At 36.9% G+C, this 15,550-nt stretch overlaps 2 protein-coding genes across 2 annotated transcripts; both read right to left on the reverse strand.

The window, feature by feature from the left end:
- Positions 1-230: 230 nt before the first annotated feature.
- On the reverse strand, positions 231-1,955 carry LOC141628671 (putative aspartic proteinase GIP2). Its single transcript, XM_074441778.1, has one exon. It carries the CDS (start codon positions 1,726-1,728, stop codon positions 364-366), a length of 1,365 nt encoding a protein of 454 aa, XP_074297879.1. The 5' UTR covers positions 1,729-1,955; the 3' UTR covers positions 231-363.
- A 10,252-nt stretch (positions 1,956-12,207) lies between these two features.
- LOC141642405 (uncharacterized) lies at positions 12,208-15,204 on the reverse strand. The gene is made up of 3 exons (XM_074451196.1): positions 14,770-15,204; positions 14,540-14,615; positions 12,208-14,155 (listed from the first exon to the last, which is right to left on the reverse strand). The coding sequence occupies exons 1-3, from the start codon at positions 14,797-14,799 to the stop codon at positions 12,522-12,524; spliced, it is 1,740 nt and encodes a 579-aa protein (XP_074307297.1). The 5' UTR covers positions 14,800-15,204; the 3' UTR covers positions 12,208-12,521.
- Between the last annotated feature and the right edge of the window lie 346 nt (positions 15,205-15,550).

Below are 15,550 nucleotides of genomic sequence, written 5' to 3' on the forward strand. Positions count from 1 at the left end.
GACTAATATACGGGGCTATGTTTTGGGCCTTATTAGGTCATTCTATATTAGGTCTTAGAGAGTATTATATAAACTCTCTAAGCTTCTACTTAGAGTCATGCTTATCATACCGTCTGAATCTGTAACCCTTCTGCCCTGTAGAAGTAGCTAACACACTGTTAGTGAACCACGTAAATCTGTGCATTTTGTCTTTTATTGTTCTTTATTTGTTCTTTCTTGCTTTGTTATAGTACAGAACCGTTACTAAGGAGTAAGGGCCATTATCACGTTTGGTGACCAATACTCTGCGATTTAGTACAATGGGTATAAATCATAGGACGCATTTTGCACATTTTCCGTTAAGGAGTACATATACATGAATAACTAAGCTCCTCTGAACTGCGAGCAAGAAGTTCCAAAACGAAGCAGAGACGACATGACCCTTAACTTAGACGACTCTAAATCAAACTCAACAAGACTATCTTCCATCTGCTTTCCACCTATTACTATCGACGCCTTCACCGACAACCCACCATCGACAATTGCCAGGCATCTCACATCATTAGACACCTTAATCATGGAATTAAATCCATAAAACCTCCATATATCCTCATTCCTCCCATCTAACTTTAAACTGATGATCGGAACTTTAGGACCCGTCTTTGTGCCAACCATGTTTTTCGAGCTAAAGCACGCGCTAAATGAGCTCACTTGTCCCACCCTAGTAATATTCATTGTAGCCGCCTTAGTAGTGAAGGCGTCAACAAGGGCGTTATAAATGTTTGTATGAAGGGTTGTATAGGGATATATAGGGTTAATTTTTGTGCCACCTAATCCATTTTTGTCGATTACGAGCAAAGATGAATTAATTTTTAATGGAGTATCATCAACTAAGATGGACTTGATATTGACAAAGTACTCAATCGAAGAATTCCTCTTTCCATACGTCTCACCAACGTCTATAGGATTAACCACAAGAGCGGTCTTGACAAAGAACTGTGACAAATCGAGTTTACTAGGAGGCAACTTATACGGACCGCCTCCAAAATACATAGCTCCATTAAGGGTAGACTTAGAAGCAGAAGGCAAACAAAGCGCGAATTTATTAGGAATTTTAAATGCCTTCGTAATAAAACCGTGAAACGAATTACTATCCTTCCTAGCTAGACTAAGGACACCCTTAGTGTAACGTGACAACCCCTTTAAATCGTCGACACCAGTGCACCCAAATGAAAATCCATACACCCTTTTTCCTAACGGGATTGGGCCATTTGATTTATAAACGGTGATTATATCTAACAATAACGGGGCCAAGAGGTGTCCGCCATAAAATGAACCACCGGTGTAAAGGCTAGGCGGGTAGATTTCACCGGTACACATGTTACCCTTTGGTTTGCAATTAGGGGAATTGCATGTATAGCAGTAGTTGCTGTCGTAGACAGCACATGAGTTATCATCGGTACAACGTTGTACTCGATAAGTAGAGCTATTTGGGACACCTGAATACCATGTGTCGTTGAATCCGACTAAGTTACAAGTGAACCATGACCAAGGGCTAGATAGGTCTATTGCGAGCGAGACCGACAATGAAGGTGTTCCTAGTAGGAAGGTAGTGTAGTATTGTGGCTTGGTTGTGTCTTTGAAGATTGGGAGTATGATGGGATTTACTGCTTTGGATGAATGAAACAATGAGATTGTAGTTAAGGTAATTATTGTAAGGTAAAATGAAAACAAATGATGAAATTCCATGGCTTTTGTTTAGAAGTTTAAGTTTATAATTAACTGGATTAAGTCTATTGATTATTTATACTAGTGAAATTAGCGGATTTTAGTGAAATTTTTGCAGTTACATGTTTGAACATGCGAGTGTAGTAAGGTGCACATTATCACAGCGTATAAGTAAGTGTAGAAGTAATCCACTAGTATAAGGCCAAATTAATTATAACTAGTTGGATAATTGAGGTAGATCCCAAATTCTAGAATAAGACGGTTTTATACTTTAAACGGTTCTTTTCATTCATTTTTCCAGGAGTAGGGTGATTAAAGTCAGCATTTTTTTTTTTTTTTTTGGTGACGAGGGGTTGAATCCCCCGGGCACATGCAATACCCTGCAAACCACGTGTGCCATGTAAGACATCCTTTAGGATGACAGGTAACCGCAGACTCCCGTGTAGGGAGTCGAACTCGGGACCTCTCAATTCGTTGCCATTGCAACGCTTTGAGGCACTCTCACACTCCACTACACTCAAGTCACTTTGGTTAAAGTCAGCATTTTCATTTATGACAAAATTTTCGTATCTACAGTCAAATATAAACTATAACTAGTTGGATAACTGAAGTCGATTAATTTGGAAGTAGGAGGGTCATGGTGATTAAAATCAGCTCGTTTTTCTATATAGGCCAGCAAAATTACGTAAAAGCCAATCAGCTATTAGTGGCATGAGCGAGATCCTCTTCATTTTCTAATAGTAATGGATGATCCCCTTCCTTTTAACGGTCCGTATCGTATTTTCACGTCATCCAATAACTCTAGGTCTATACATAAAACTAAAGAGATAATGTTTATTAAATAGAAACCATTATATTATGGTTTTTAAAGAGGAATGGAGATAAAATAAATAGAGAGGACCCTTTTGCCAGTGACATCACCACATTCAACTTGTCCAATAGTTTACTTCTCAAGATAAAGATTTGTGCATTTTTGTTCTTAAGGAAGGCGCAAGCCACTGGACCAGTACAATATATATCAAAAAGAGGGATTTAACTTTGTGACTTATTGTCACGATAACTCCTTATTGATCAAAGAGTTGAAACCTCTTCAATTGAAGGATTTGTATTTAGTTGGTACAATTTGCTAAACTAGAAAACATATTACCGCACTCCCTCAGTTCCGGTTATTTGTTTATCTTTAATTTTGACACAAAAACTAAAAAAGAGGAGGGACCAATTATTAGATGATACAAGTGGATCAAATTGAGTGTGGAGGATCAAGTTAACTATCAAAGACATTCCTAAAATAGAAAGGTAAACAATTGATTGAGACGCCTTAAATAGAATAGGTAAACAAATGATCGCTATTTGATCTAGGTAGTTTGATTCCTGAGTTTTCATATAGTTAATACCGAGTAGTTAGGGACTCTTTAATTAGGGGTATTCAGGATAAGAAAAGGACCTAAACTTTAAATTATTTTCCAGTTAAGGACCTGTACTTTTAAAATTTCCAGTTAAGGGACTCAATATGCTTTCCGTTACCAATTCCGTTAGTTTTCCATTTCTTTATAATTTTCCTGAAAATCTGACAATTTATCACTAATCATCTTTGAATTTTTTTCCATTTTTACAAACTTTGTCTCGTCCCTCTATTCTCTGTAAAGTTTGTAAACCTACTGCTCTAAAATTATACAGTAATATTTTGATGAAGTGTACATAAGCCACCTCTATGCATGCTCATCATCCACACATTGAGAAATCTTAGACCTCTCCTCCATTGTTATAGTATCTGTTAAAAAAATTACTTTACATAATTACATGTCATCGAGGTTGTGTTTCTGGGTTTTGTTCATGTGCAAAGTTTAAGGTTTTTCCGTATAATTGATGAAAGATGCATGATCGATGGCTATGGTCTTATAAGAGATAATTTGTGATTTTTGAGAGCTTCCTTGAATGATATCAAGGATTAGACCTCGAAAATGTGCAGTTTTAATTAATTATGAAAAGGGGAATTTGAGAATGCTTAGATATGTTAGGATCTTTGTATTAGAGAATATTAGGTAGAATATTATATTAGGAATATTAGGAAAATATATTATGGTTAAGATAATATATTTGTTAGGATATTATTCATGTGGAATATACTTCGATTGTTCCCCAAGGCATTCTGCTATATATTGTAATCGTCTAAGTCAATAATGATCGTCTCATTCAGTTATATCTCCCTTCTATTATTAACATGGTATCAGCTTAATCGATCCTCCCACAAAATCCTTCCGCTTGCGATAATCTCGTGTTTGATCCGCCGGCCGGAGATGGCGGTCTTATACCATCTCCGGCGGGTATTAGAGTACGTTGTACTATATTATTAATAACCTTAGATATGTTTTTTTTTTACAATAAATAAAGGGCCTACCTAAACCCTTCGTTCCCATCAACAACAAACCTTCTTCATCTCCCCTACCAATCAACCCACCATCTCAAACCTTACCCGCTGCCTGCCCCTCAACCACCACCTCTCACACCCAGTCCCCACACCTTCACCGTCACTAATCTCCGACCAACCAAAATGACATCGGATCTCCGTCGTCAATTCAACCGTACCCTGCACCGTCACCGCTGACCCATCATACCACTGCCTTCCACCGTATTTCCCGCATCCAAACCCGAAAACCCTAACCCTGCAACGACCCCAGCCGGACATCACCCTAAACCTAGCATATTATATTAGGATAAATAAATTTCTCTACCCTCCTCTGTGCTTCAAGTTGTTGTCCCTCCACAGATGCCGCCGCCGCTGATTCCGTCCACGCCGGGCCGCCATATGTCATACTTGTCGTTGTCTTTGGTTGCTAAAACAACCATATCTGCCTAGTTGCTTGGCAACCGCCACCGTCATCGCATCCCGATGCCTCACCTAAACCACTGCCACATTCGTCTATCGGCCTCTCCAAGTCCGTCTCGGGTTCGCCCAGCAACCACCGCTGCCTCATGGGCCGGTTGGTATGACTTCGTCTTCGGCCGTTTAGTTTAGTCTAATTTGGACGTGTGCCATTGTTTTGGTTTAGTTTGTGTTTTTATTTTAATTTAATTGGACTGTTGAGTTTGCTTCGGCCTCACAGTTTCGGTGTTTCACGAGTTTGCTTCGGCCCTCGTGCACCATTTTTTTTTCTTTATATTGTCGATGTTTCACGAGTTTACTACGGTCCTCGTGCACCTTGACGTTTATTTAGCTTGTGTCTCACGAGTAGTTTCGACTCTCGTGCACAATTAGTTTTATTCGTGTTATTATAAGTGGCTTTTCAAATGGCATGATCCTGACACACGCAAGGCAATCAAAATCCGGTACCGCTCGCCAACGATCAACTTGGCTCATCTACAACGGTCTCAACAACTATTATTGGTCCATTCAAAGCGTCCGTTACCTACCGTTTTGACTGAGGGGGTGTATTAGAGAATATTAGGTAGAATATTATATTAGGAATATTAGGAAAATATATTATGGTTAAGATAATATATTTGTTAGGATATTATTCATGTGGAATATACTTGGATTGTTCCCCAAGGCATTCTGCTATATATTGTAATCGTCTAAGTCAATAATGATCGTCTCATACAGTTATATCTCCCTTCTATTATTAACACTTTGATTTGATTGAAAATATGTGTTGAAGAAGAGTGATTGACAAGGAAAATAACCTGGAAAAGAGAGAGACCGAGTTGATTAGTTGACGAATGAGGATGGTCAAGTGAGGTTGAAGAAGATGGCAGGAAAAAGGAGACGCATGTATAAAATGAAATAAGAGCCATATCTAACGGAGGTTTAACGGAATTGGTGTTGAGTTCCTTAACTGGATAATTTAATAGTATAGGTCCTTAACTGGAAAAAAAAGGATAGTTTAGGTCCTTATCTTAGGCTTTACTCTTCAGGGTATTCAGGAATAGCAAGGAAATCAAATTTAATGATTCTCATTGTTTTTGTTTGTTTGACTAAAATAATCATTCTCTTTACGACTTTACCCCTTTTCTTACCCCCAAACTCCGCCAACTTCTTACCCTCCAAACTCTCGACCAAGGAAATTGAGTTTGAAACTTGAGAGAGAAGTGGTAAGGAATCCCAATTCCCAAGAGGTTGGTTGGAATCAATCAAGTTTTGAACTTCATTCCTAGTTGCCGCTCAAACACTAGATTGAATCAAATTCATTCCATTTTATTTCAAATCTTCAATGCCAAACAACCCCTTATATAACCAACTACAAAAATTTGTCGATAGACTCAAAAAAAATTTAAAATCTAATATTTTATTCATAAGACTTTTACGCATGAGTACATGACAAATTGACAATATCTTTGAAAATAATTTGGGTATCATCAATATGAGCAATTTAGAATTTTACAAACTGTTCTATAGGATCAATTTATCAATAAGATCAGCCCAATAACCAAAAACCCAATTTAAATAGTTCATATAGTTGTACAATTTTTTTTATTTTAATAACATAATAATATTATAATTTGATAACTTACACTTTTTAACATATTCGTATTCATTTCAAAATATCGGGTTATCAAAATAAAATTAAAATGTAAACAAAATTAAATATTAAGTGTGGGCTATTCTCTTATTAGATCAATCATATGATATAGGACGGTTTTATAAGAGAGTTTCTGATAGAATTTAGATGCTCAAAGGAGGCCGGTGAATGTTATTTCACAAAATGTAAGCCCAGGAAAATACAATAACAAGAACCGAAGGCCCAACATTGAAAGACATGTTTGACCTGACCGCTAGCAGTAGAGGGATAACTTGAGTAGTCAGCCCATGAAAAGGAAGTACTCCGTAACCAAAAAGGGCCCCAAATTAGTCTTTCTAATGAGGAGTACATGGCTATGAACGATATAGTTATTCATTCACATCATTTGTTTACCTTTAATTTTGACACAAAAATCATGAAAAAAGTTGGGAACAACTCATATATTAGCATTAGTTGAATAATTTATTTTATATATAAAAGTGGATCATCTTATTTTATAAATTATGTTTATAGGATCTGATTTTTTCTGAACTAAACTTAATTTTGCTGAACTTTTCTTAATTGAACTTAATTTTGCTGAACTGAACTTATATGATCTGAACTTTTCTAAACAGAATTGTATAGGATCTGAACTGAATTTAAGGGGGTGACTTTAGATCCAAAAGATTAGGGCTTAGCTGTGGATACACAAATTCTTTTATAAGACGATCTTTTAATAATATTTATGTAAGACCTCTCAAATAAAAATTGTCATTGAAAAGTAAGTCTTATAATAGTCATGGGAAAATAGGATGTACAGTTGTACACAAACAATTCTGGGCAAGCAAACAATTCCCGGCTCGCTGAAAACGGAAATTATTTGTAATCATCGTGTTAATCGTAGCAAGTACTCAATGTCCTTGTTTAGAGTAACTAATTCTTACACAAATAAAAAGGTGTACACAATAAGTTAGTCATTGACTATTCACGAATATCCTAGTTTGAGGTAACTAATTTTAATTTAGTGGCACGCTAAGTATTAAATTAAAAAATAAAAGTACAAATCAAATTAAAATACTGTAATTAAATTAAGGATGGGAACATCATCGATTACGTTTAGGCAAGCGCATGTGATTGTACTCCTCCTGCCTGCCTGCTTCCCTCCCTGATATTCCTTGTGATCTCGCTTTGAACTTTGAGCTTTGAATTTCACAAAATTCCCTTGGTAACCCCTTAATCCTACATTAACCAATTTTTTTAATTAAGATCGTAATATTCGTCTTAAATTTAAATCAGTTGAATGCTGAGTACGATATAAAAGAAGGATGTTCATGGTAAACAAAGAATTTCTCTTTTATATGAAAATAGAGCCTATTTAATTCGTTTTCAACTTAAAATGGATACTGTCGTTTTAAAATGGACTTATGGAGAGTGCTATCAAATAAGGTTTTGATTTGATTGTATAAATTGTGTCTATTTACTTAGGGAAAAGCATATTTAAAAAGAAAGATAAACAATGTAGTGAGATATTTAAAATAAACTTGATATAAATAATTTTTTATATTCAAATAAATTGAAATAATATTAATTTAAGGGTCAATTTCTATAGGAAGACAATTAAAATTTATCGTGTGAGTTTTATGACACCGTCACACCCTATTGCCATTAACCCTGGTCAAACTCCAAGGCCGACACGGCCTCCCTGAGCCCGCCGGCGCCCCATTGGCCTAATTTAACTCGGCTCGACCCGTCAAGATTTAGGGTTGGGGACCGGGTCCAAGAAATTCAACCGGCCATGTGACACCCTTAAAATTAACGATAAATAAAGGCGTAAATTCTACGGAAAAACTGACAGGATATGTTTGTAATTGGTTCAACTAGATAAAACCTGTAAGTTCAAAAATTTTCCTAAACCATTCACAAACATTTCCAGAAGGAGAGTGTCATAACCTGCAATTTCTAACAAACTAATTTACATACATAACTAAAGACGCGGGAATATAGTAATACAAACCAAAATAGAAGAGGGAGACATATGTCCCTTCAAAATATATACAAAACCAAAAGTCTAAAGGTTTACTATAAAAATAGCCAAAACTAGGTCCAAGGTTCTTTTGCTCACTAGCTCGTCTGTGTACCCATCTAAATCTTCAACCTGTCAATCGCATTTTATACAAACACGAAAGCCACAATTTAGTGGGGAGTAACTTCGAGTCCTCCCAGCCACGAAACGTCATAATTAATGTAACATGTAATGTAACATGTAAACAATTTGATAAACCATTTACTTATCAAGTATTCTAACATGTGAACTCTAAACTGACCAATTTAAACTATCATGTGAAACATATAACAAATAGTAATCCAAACTTTATCAATTGTAACCGGCTTACATCTCACCTATTACAATTCATAAAATCACCATACAAGAAAGGGCAATATATCAAAGACAGGCATAAGTTCTTAGTCCCGTCAATAGTCACTCTGTAACTCGAGTCTATACCACGAGGTAGGGAAGGTAATCGAACCGGTATCTTGGCTCAGCGGTTAATATTAATAAAACATGGCCAAGACACAACACAACCCTAGCCTAAAATCTGCGCAGACCTAGACATGCGGATACACACCACCGCACCCAAGACCCACAATTTTTCTAAAACAAAGTGAGTACCCTAAGGAGTCCACCAAAGGGTTGGCTAGTACTTAAGCTGACCATCAAGGAAAGTGTAGAGGAAAAGAAAAATCAGAAAAGAAAGGGGAAGGGGGAGAGGTGTCCGCGGGAAAGGAGAGAAAGAGAGGAAAAGTACGGGTTTTAGTCGGGATTTTACGAGTCGGTTTTGGTTCGTTTCGATAATAATTAGAACCGTTGGTCAAATGCAAATTCCGACAAGACCAAAGTTCTTAAACACGAGATTACAAGAAAATTGAATACTCATACGACCCATTTCCAAAATCGTTTACCCAATTTTCAATAGAGTTGTCATTTTTCTCCGATATGCCCTTATTTCGAAATAAAAAGTTTTTACACGGTTTAAACTATTTTTAAACATTTCGAAACTATCAAAATAAATACTTTACTTCAAAATATAATAAAATTATATTTCTTTGAATTATTTTTACTTCAAATACATTAATATTAAATTCAACTTGATTAATAAATTACTTTCGCAAAATAATAACGGTCCAAAATTACGGGGTGTTACAGGCCAGCCTTCAACCCGCTCAGACCCGCCCTAATTTGATATTATTTGGAAATTATACCGAATGGCCTGCCCAGACACGCTCCTCGTCCCGGACGAGGATCGGGCTGGTTCCTGGTCTACCTCCATTGGGCCCTACCTAGCTTGTGTTGTTTCGCCCTCTACACCGAGTAGTTATGGGTCCGCCAAGTCCGGCCCGGCCCGAATGTTTCACCACCTCTAATTGTCATTGACTATGCTATTTGTCTTGTATGGAGTTTCCATTTTTCCCCCCCAAAATCACAAATATTAAGATGTTTTAGTCGGGCCACTAACTCGACTATTTGTCACATGTTCGAATCCCCCAGCTCTTATATTTTAATATTGCCCGTCTGTCTTTATAACTCATTGACCAAAAAAAACTTACAATTAAGTAGACAAATTCATTTATAATGTTTTTAACCTATCTTCTCTCCAAACCATTCCATTGAAAATAACGGGTAAAGACAATCACGGGAGAAAAAATATAATCTATAACCTTAAGAGATCGGCCAAACATCTTTTTCCGGTATATTAAGTGACCCGAAAGGGCTATGGGGGATTCGAACGAAATCGGCCAAACATGATAAAAGCATAGTTAAATAATTAGCGGGAAATACCGAAATAGTATACGGCTAGACATAAAAGAAACTTTAGAATTGATTGAATTTGATTACCTAACAAACACACTTTAGTTAAATAGTACAGTAGTAAGGTTAGTGGGAGATGATGGGGCCATTAATCCACTTTTACGAAACTCATGGGACTGTGACGACGACCCTACTCTTTCACATTATTAATCCTCCATCATTTTGAACACTAGTATAACGACATTTTATATTGAAATGTCATGTTTCTTTCATTATCAAGATTACAATCTATCATGGATCGTCTATAATAGGGCAACTCAATTTAGAAACCATGGATTGGTGCATCAAGGATAAGAATTAGCAATATCATACTTAAAAAATCTTAAGAGATATTTTTTAAATATGGTGAAGAATTACATGTTAATCTTCCACATCGGTGTGAAGAAATAGCTAACTCTGAATGTTTACATGAAAAATTACGGCTCTGTTTGGTAAAATTAACTGAAAAGGTAGCTGAAAACTGAAAAACTAAGGCTCTGTTTGGTAAAACTGATCGGTGAAAAAGGTACTGAAACACGAAAAGGTCGCGAAGCACGATAAGGTGATTGAAATAAAAAAGTACGAAAAATTTCAAATTGAAAATTGGAAAGTGATAAGGTAGCTGATTAATTGTAAAGTGTTTGGTAAACTAACTGAAAAGGTAACTGATTTTTTTGTAAAATGACATAAAATGACATTAATAATTATAATAAATTAATTTAAATAAAAGGTAAATATGTAAAGTAGAACATTTCAGCTACCTGGAACTTTAAAAAGTTACCTGGAGTAACTTTTCATTTCAGGTACCTGAAAAGTCATTTCAGGTACCTTAATGACTTTACCAAACAACACTAGGTAAAACAGCTACCTGAAATATTAGTCAAATCAGGTTGCGTGGTCAAATCAGGTACCTGAAATGTCTTGCCAAACATAGCCTAACTAAAACCTGAAAAGGTAACTGATAAGCTAGCTGGAAATTAGGAACCGATAAGTTAGCTGATTATATAAAAAAAATGTTTGACAAACTAACTGAAAAGTTAACCGATTTTGATGAAATGACGTAAAACTTTTTTTTTTTTTTTCGTGCAATGATGCTATATACAAGTAAGAATTAAGTAGGATAGTGTAATAAGTTTCAAAAACGCATGCTTTTGTGTGAATTTTACCCTTTTTGGAGTATTATAGTACTTTTTTTTTTGAAATGAAGAGTATTATAGTACTTCCTCCAATTATTTTGGCTTTTATCATTTTTATTATTTTGTAAAAACTATTTTAGTAAAATGATAGGAACTAAACGACTTGGAGAAAGTAATTTTTTCCCTAAATAGCAAAAAACTACAATTAGTAATATTTTGATAAGATTAGCAAATTCTTACGGTGTATATAGTACAAACGGTAAATTACACTTTGCGGAGTACTATAGCATTATACTCGGAGTCCCTCCTATTCAACTCAGTACCCCCTTCATCCTAATCATATTTGTGAGAGGTATTTTAATTAACGATAAATGATAAATAAATAATTTAGAGAAACGGCATAGTTATTTACATTTTACTAAAACAATTCTCGCTAAAAAAATAAAAAGGTAAGTACACAAATTCCGATTTGTGGCGACACTATTCCGTCACAAGCTTGCAGCCTCTCACAAAGAACAAGTGGGAGAGCAAGTGAAAAGGCAAGTGGGAGGGAGGTTAGAGCATCCGAAAGGAGAGAAATAGCCTCCCCTTTTGCCTTCTCTTTCCTCAAATGAGCATCCACATTGTTGCACCAACCTCCTCATTATTTGGGGCTCTACTGTTTTTAAGGAAAGTCCCCAAAAAAATAAGCAAGACGATTTGTGTTACTTTTGGGAAGATTTCTAAATGTTTGTGTGTGAATTGGGGAACTCCATTGTTACATAAATGTAGTTATGAAATGGAGAGGGTAATGAAAAAGTTACTGAAAATTGAGGTGGACGAATAAAAAAGGAAAGAAAATATGTGGAGCCTCACCTTTACGGATGCTTTTAAGAGGTTACAAATTTTGACCCTCACAAACAAGAAATTCTGAGATAAGTAATGATTAGTTTAAGTAAAAGGAGTCAAAAGATAAACAAATGTATGACACAAGTCGGAAGAGTTAGAGGAGGAAAAAGAGGAGATTGACATAGACATCAAGTTGTTTCCAAACCCATTTTTCAGTTCTTTATTTTGGATTTTCTCCAAACATTATGCACACAAGCAACCAGTGCCCTTCATCCTCATTCTCCACTAATAAACTTGATTGTTTTTTCTCATTTTTTTAAATCTATATAATTATATAACTTACCTTTATCTATTGTAATTGAAATTCTTAATTCAACTTAAGACTAAATAAAAACCGAAACGAAAGCGACATTAAAAAGAAAAAAAATGAACTATGTAGACTGCCTGTGAGCTGAACTAGTACACATTCTACCCACCATGTAGTAATCAAACAAGGAGCTTAATTTATCACATTACATTGCAACTTGAGGAGGTGTTTTCGTCGCTGAAGTAGTGCGTGTAAGGATCGGCAGGAGGCGGGTAAGGTGGCATGTAATGCATAGCTGGTGGTGGTCGAGCGTACATCATGGGTTGAAACCGTTCATTCCCATTAGCCCGTTGTTGGTTCATCATCATTTGAGCTAAATATTGTTGTTGGTATGGGTTACCTGGGGCCGCCATCATTTCTTGTGGCGGACCACCGTGAAAGTGGGCACCGGCTGGTAGTCCTTGAACAGCCGGAATAGAGCCCATTGGACCCATTTGCATGTTGGATACTTGAGCCATGGGAGGAGGCATGGGCATCATGCTTGGATGGCCCATGTTTGGGACACCACCATGTGCATGTGGAGGCATGCCGGCCCCACCCATGCCAGGATGATTAAACCCTCCACCACCTCCTCCTCCTCCCATGCTATGATGATTAGGTAGACCACCATCATTCATCCCACCACCTCCTCCTTTTTTACCACCACCATTATTCATCATCATGTTTCCTACATTATTACCGTTTCCACCTCCGCCTCCCCCACCACCTCCATGATTTTGCCCATTCTTGCCATTTTTACCATCCATAGGATTGGGCCCGGGCCCACTTTGTTTTCCTCCATTTTTACCACCACCACCACCACCTTGATTTTGATTATTACCCCCCTTTTTACCCCCATTATTCCCATTTTTACCATCATTCATCATCACCGGAATATTTCCATTCCCTCCACCACCACCACCGCCGCCGCCGCCCTTCTTAGCATTATTCCCTCCACCACCACCACCGGCGGCGTTAGCAGCAGCGGCGGCTTTAGCCTGAGCAATAGCATTCATAATTTGAGGATTCAACCCTGCGGGACCACCAGGACCACCACCCATCATCATCATATTATGACCACCAGGTCCCATTCCACCAACACCACCAGCAGGCCCCATTCCACCACCATTACCGGGTTTCATCTTATTCAAAGGCGGTAAATCCTCAAACTCATCATCATCATAATCATCATCATCCTCATCATCAAACTCGTCATCATCATCATACTCATCATCAAACTCATCATCATCCTCGTCACCCGGCGGAGGCAAATTAAACTTCACCGCCTTCCCCTGCTGCTGCTGCTGCTGCTGCTGAGGTGGCGGCATTTTCATACCTTGAAACTGTGGTGGGCCCATTTTTAGATCCCCACCAAGTCCAGCCCCTTTCATTTGCTGCTGCAACTGTAACATTTGTTGCAGCTGTTGCGGTGTAGGCCCACCCCCACCTCCACCTCCACCTCCACCCCCTCCGCCTTTCGGCATATTTTGCTGGGGCCCCCCACCGCCTTTTGGCAGGTTTTGCTGGGGCCCACCCCCACCCCCGCCTTTCGGCGGGTTTTGGGGTTGGCCTTTGTTATTATTGTTGTTGCCTTTACCGGCATCGCCACCTTTAATTTGGTTATTATTATTATTATTATTATTATTGGGGTGGTTGTTGTTGTTGGGTTTTGGGGAGCCCCAAAGTTCGGCATGTTTACCAGCTTTATTGAGTTTCTTGATGAGTGTTGCTGCATCTACGTTTCCTGAAACTGTTACTTTTCCTGCTTCTGCGTCTATGCTTAGTTTATATACTCCTGTTTCATATTATTAAATCAAATCAAATCACTTTCAACAATTATTAACGTTATTTTGTCCATTTAAATCAGTGTCAAACAGTTATTTATCGACACCGACGCAATTTTCATTTCGGCTCATTTATAACTTAAAAACATAACCTCTCCTTATCTCTTTATTTGCGGTGCGGGAAACATTGAGGCACTCGGTTAATGTTTCAGTAAATAAATTCATGAAAATGGGAAAAACCGTATTAATTTGATTAAGAAGAGTGTAAATTAATTTTGGTTAAGTGGTGAATTGAATAACAAGGAAAGAATAAAGATTCAGTCTATTTATTCAAGAAGGAAAAGAAAAAAAAAAAGTAAAAGAAATATTCAAAAGAGGAAAAAAAAGGAAGATACCATCGATTTTCTGTAGGATTTTCTTGACTTTGTGTTTGCATCCATCACAATGTATATTCACTTTGAGTACACAAGTCTGCATGCCAAAACAAATAAAACCATGCTTAATCATACTTAAACAAGGACACGAAAACTCAAATGAGACCGTCGTATGCATATACAAAAGAAGTCGGTTTTATGTTATAAACTCTACGTTACAAGTTACAACGGTCGTAAACTAGAATAATTACCTGAATCTTCAAGAACTCTTCTTTGCTCATGTTTTTGTTTAGGATATGAAAATGAAAAGTGAATGATTAAATGTAGTAACAGATCTGAGAGTGAAGGGGAGAAAGGTGTGAAGAGTGAATGAAGTGAAAATAATAGTAAAAATAATAAAAAGATAGGAAAATGTATATAATGGGAGGAGAGGATATGATATGATATTATTGGAGTTCAACGGTCCACAATAATAATAATGTTATTAGAAAAAAAGAGAGAGAAATAATGGTGGGTGGAGTACATTAAAACTGAGGAGGAGTGAGGAGTCTGCCTGCTCCTGCTGCTGCTATATTATTAAGCTTCCTCTATTTCAGAGTTGGTAAGAGAAATTTTAGGAAACAAAGAGAGAGTGAGAGAAACAAGTGAGGAAGTGAAGCTCAAGAACGGGGACTGGTCCAACACCCATTTCTCTAATATCATATCTCACTTTATTTATTAACACCCTTTATTTTTGCACTAAAACTTGGGAGAGACGGTCTCTCACTAAGTTATTGATAGACTAATCTTTCGTACCATTTTATTTGTATTTCGTACCCTTTTGGTTGTTGATCGTAACATAGTAATTTCGTACTTATTTAGATAATAAATGTACCCATTTTATCATTAATCATGATTTGTATCTATTTTATTACCTTTAGTACCACTTTTTCTTAAAATTCTACAATGGTCTTTGAATAAAGCTTATTAAGAGACCGTCTCTCGAGAGACCTACTCTAATGGAGCTGAATTAAACTAAAGTAAGTTAATTTG

Source organism: Silene latifolia, chromosome 2, assembly GCF_048544455.1.
Source record: "Silene latifolia isolate original U9 population chromosome 2, ASM4854445v1, whole genome shotgun sequence".
Lineage (NCBI taxonomy): Eukaryota > Viridiplantae > Streptophyta > Magnoliopsida > Caryophyllales > Caryophyllaceae > Silene > Silene latifolia.

Bases quoted from the DNA above. Each gene is read 5' to 3' on its own strand.
- LOC141628671 (XM_074441778.1), bottom strand. From the start codon at position 1,728: ATGGAATTTCATCATTTGTTTTCATTTTACCTTACAATAATTACCTTA.
- LOC141642405 (XM_074451196.1), bottom strand. From the start codon at position 14,799: ATGAGCAAAGAAGAGTTCTTGAAGATTCAG. The intron at 14,616-14,769 runs GTAATTATTCTA...TTTGGCATGCAG, and splicing joins AAGAGTTCTTGAAGATTCAG to ACTTGTGTACTCAAAGTGAA. The intron at 14,156-14,539 runs GTATCTTCCTTT...AATATGAAACAG, and splicing joins AATCCTACAGAAAATCGATG to GAGTATATAAACTAAGCATA.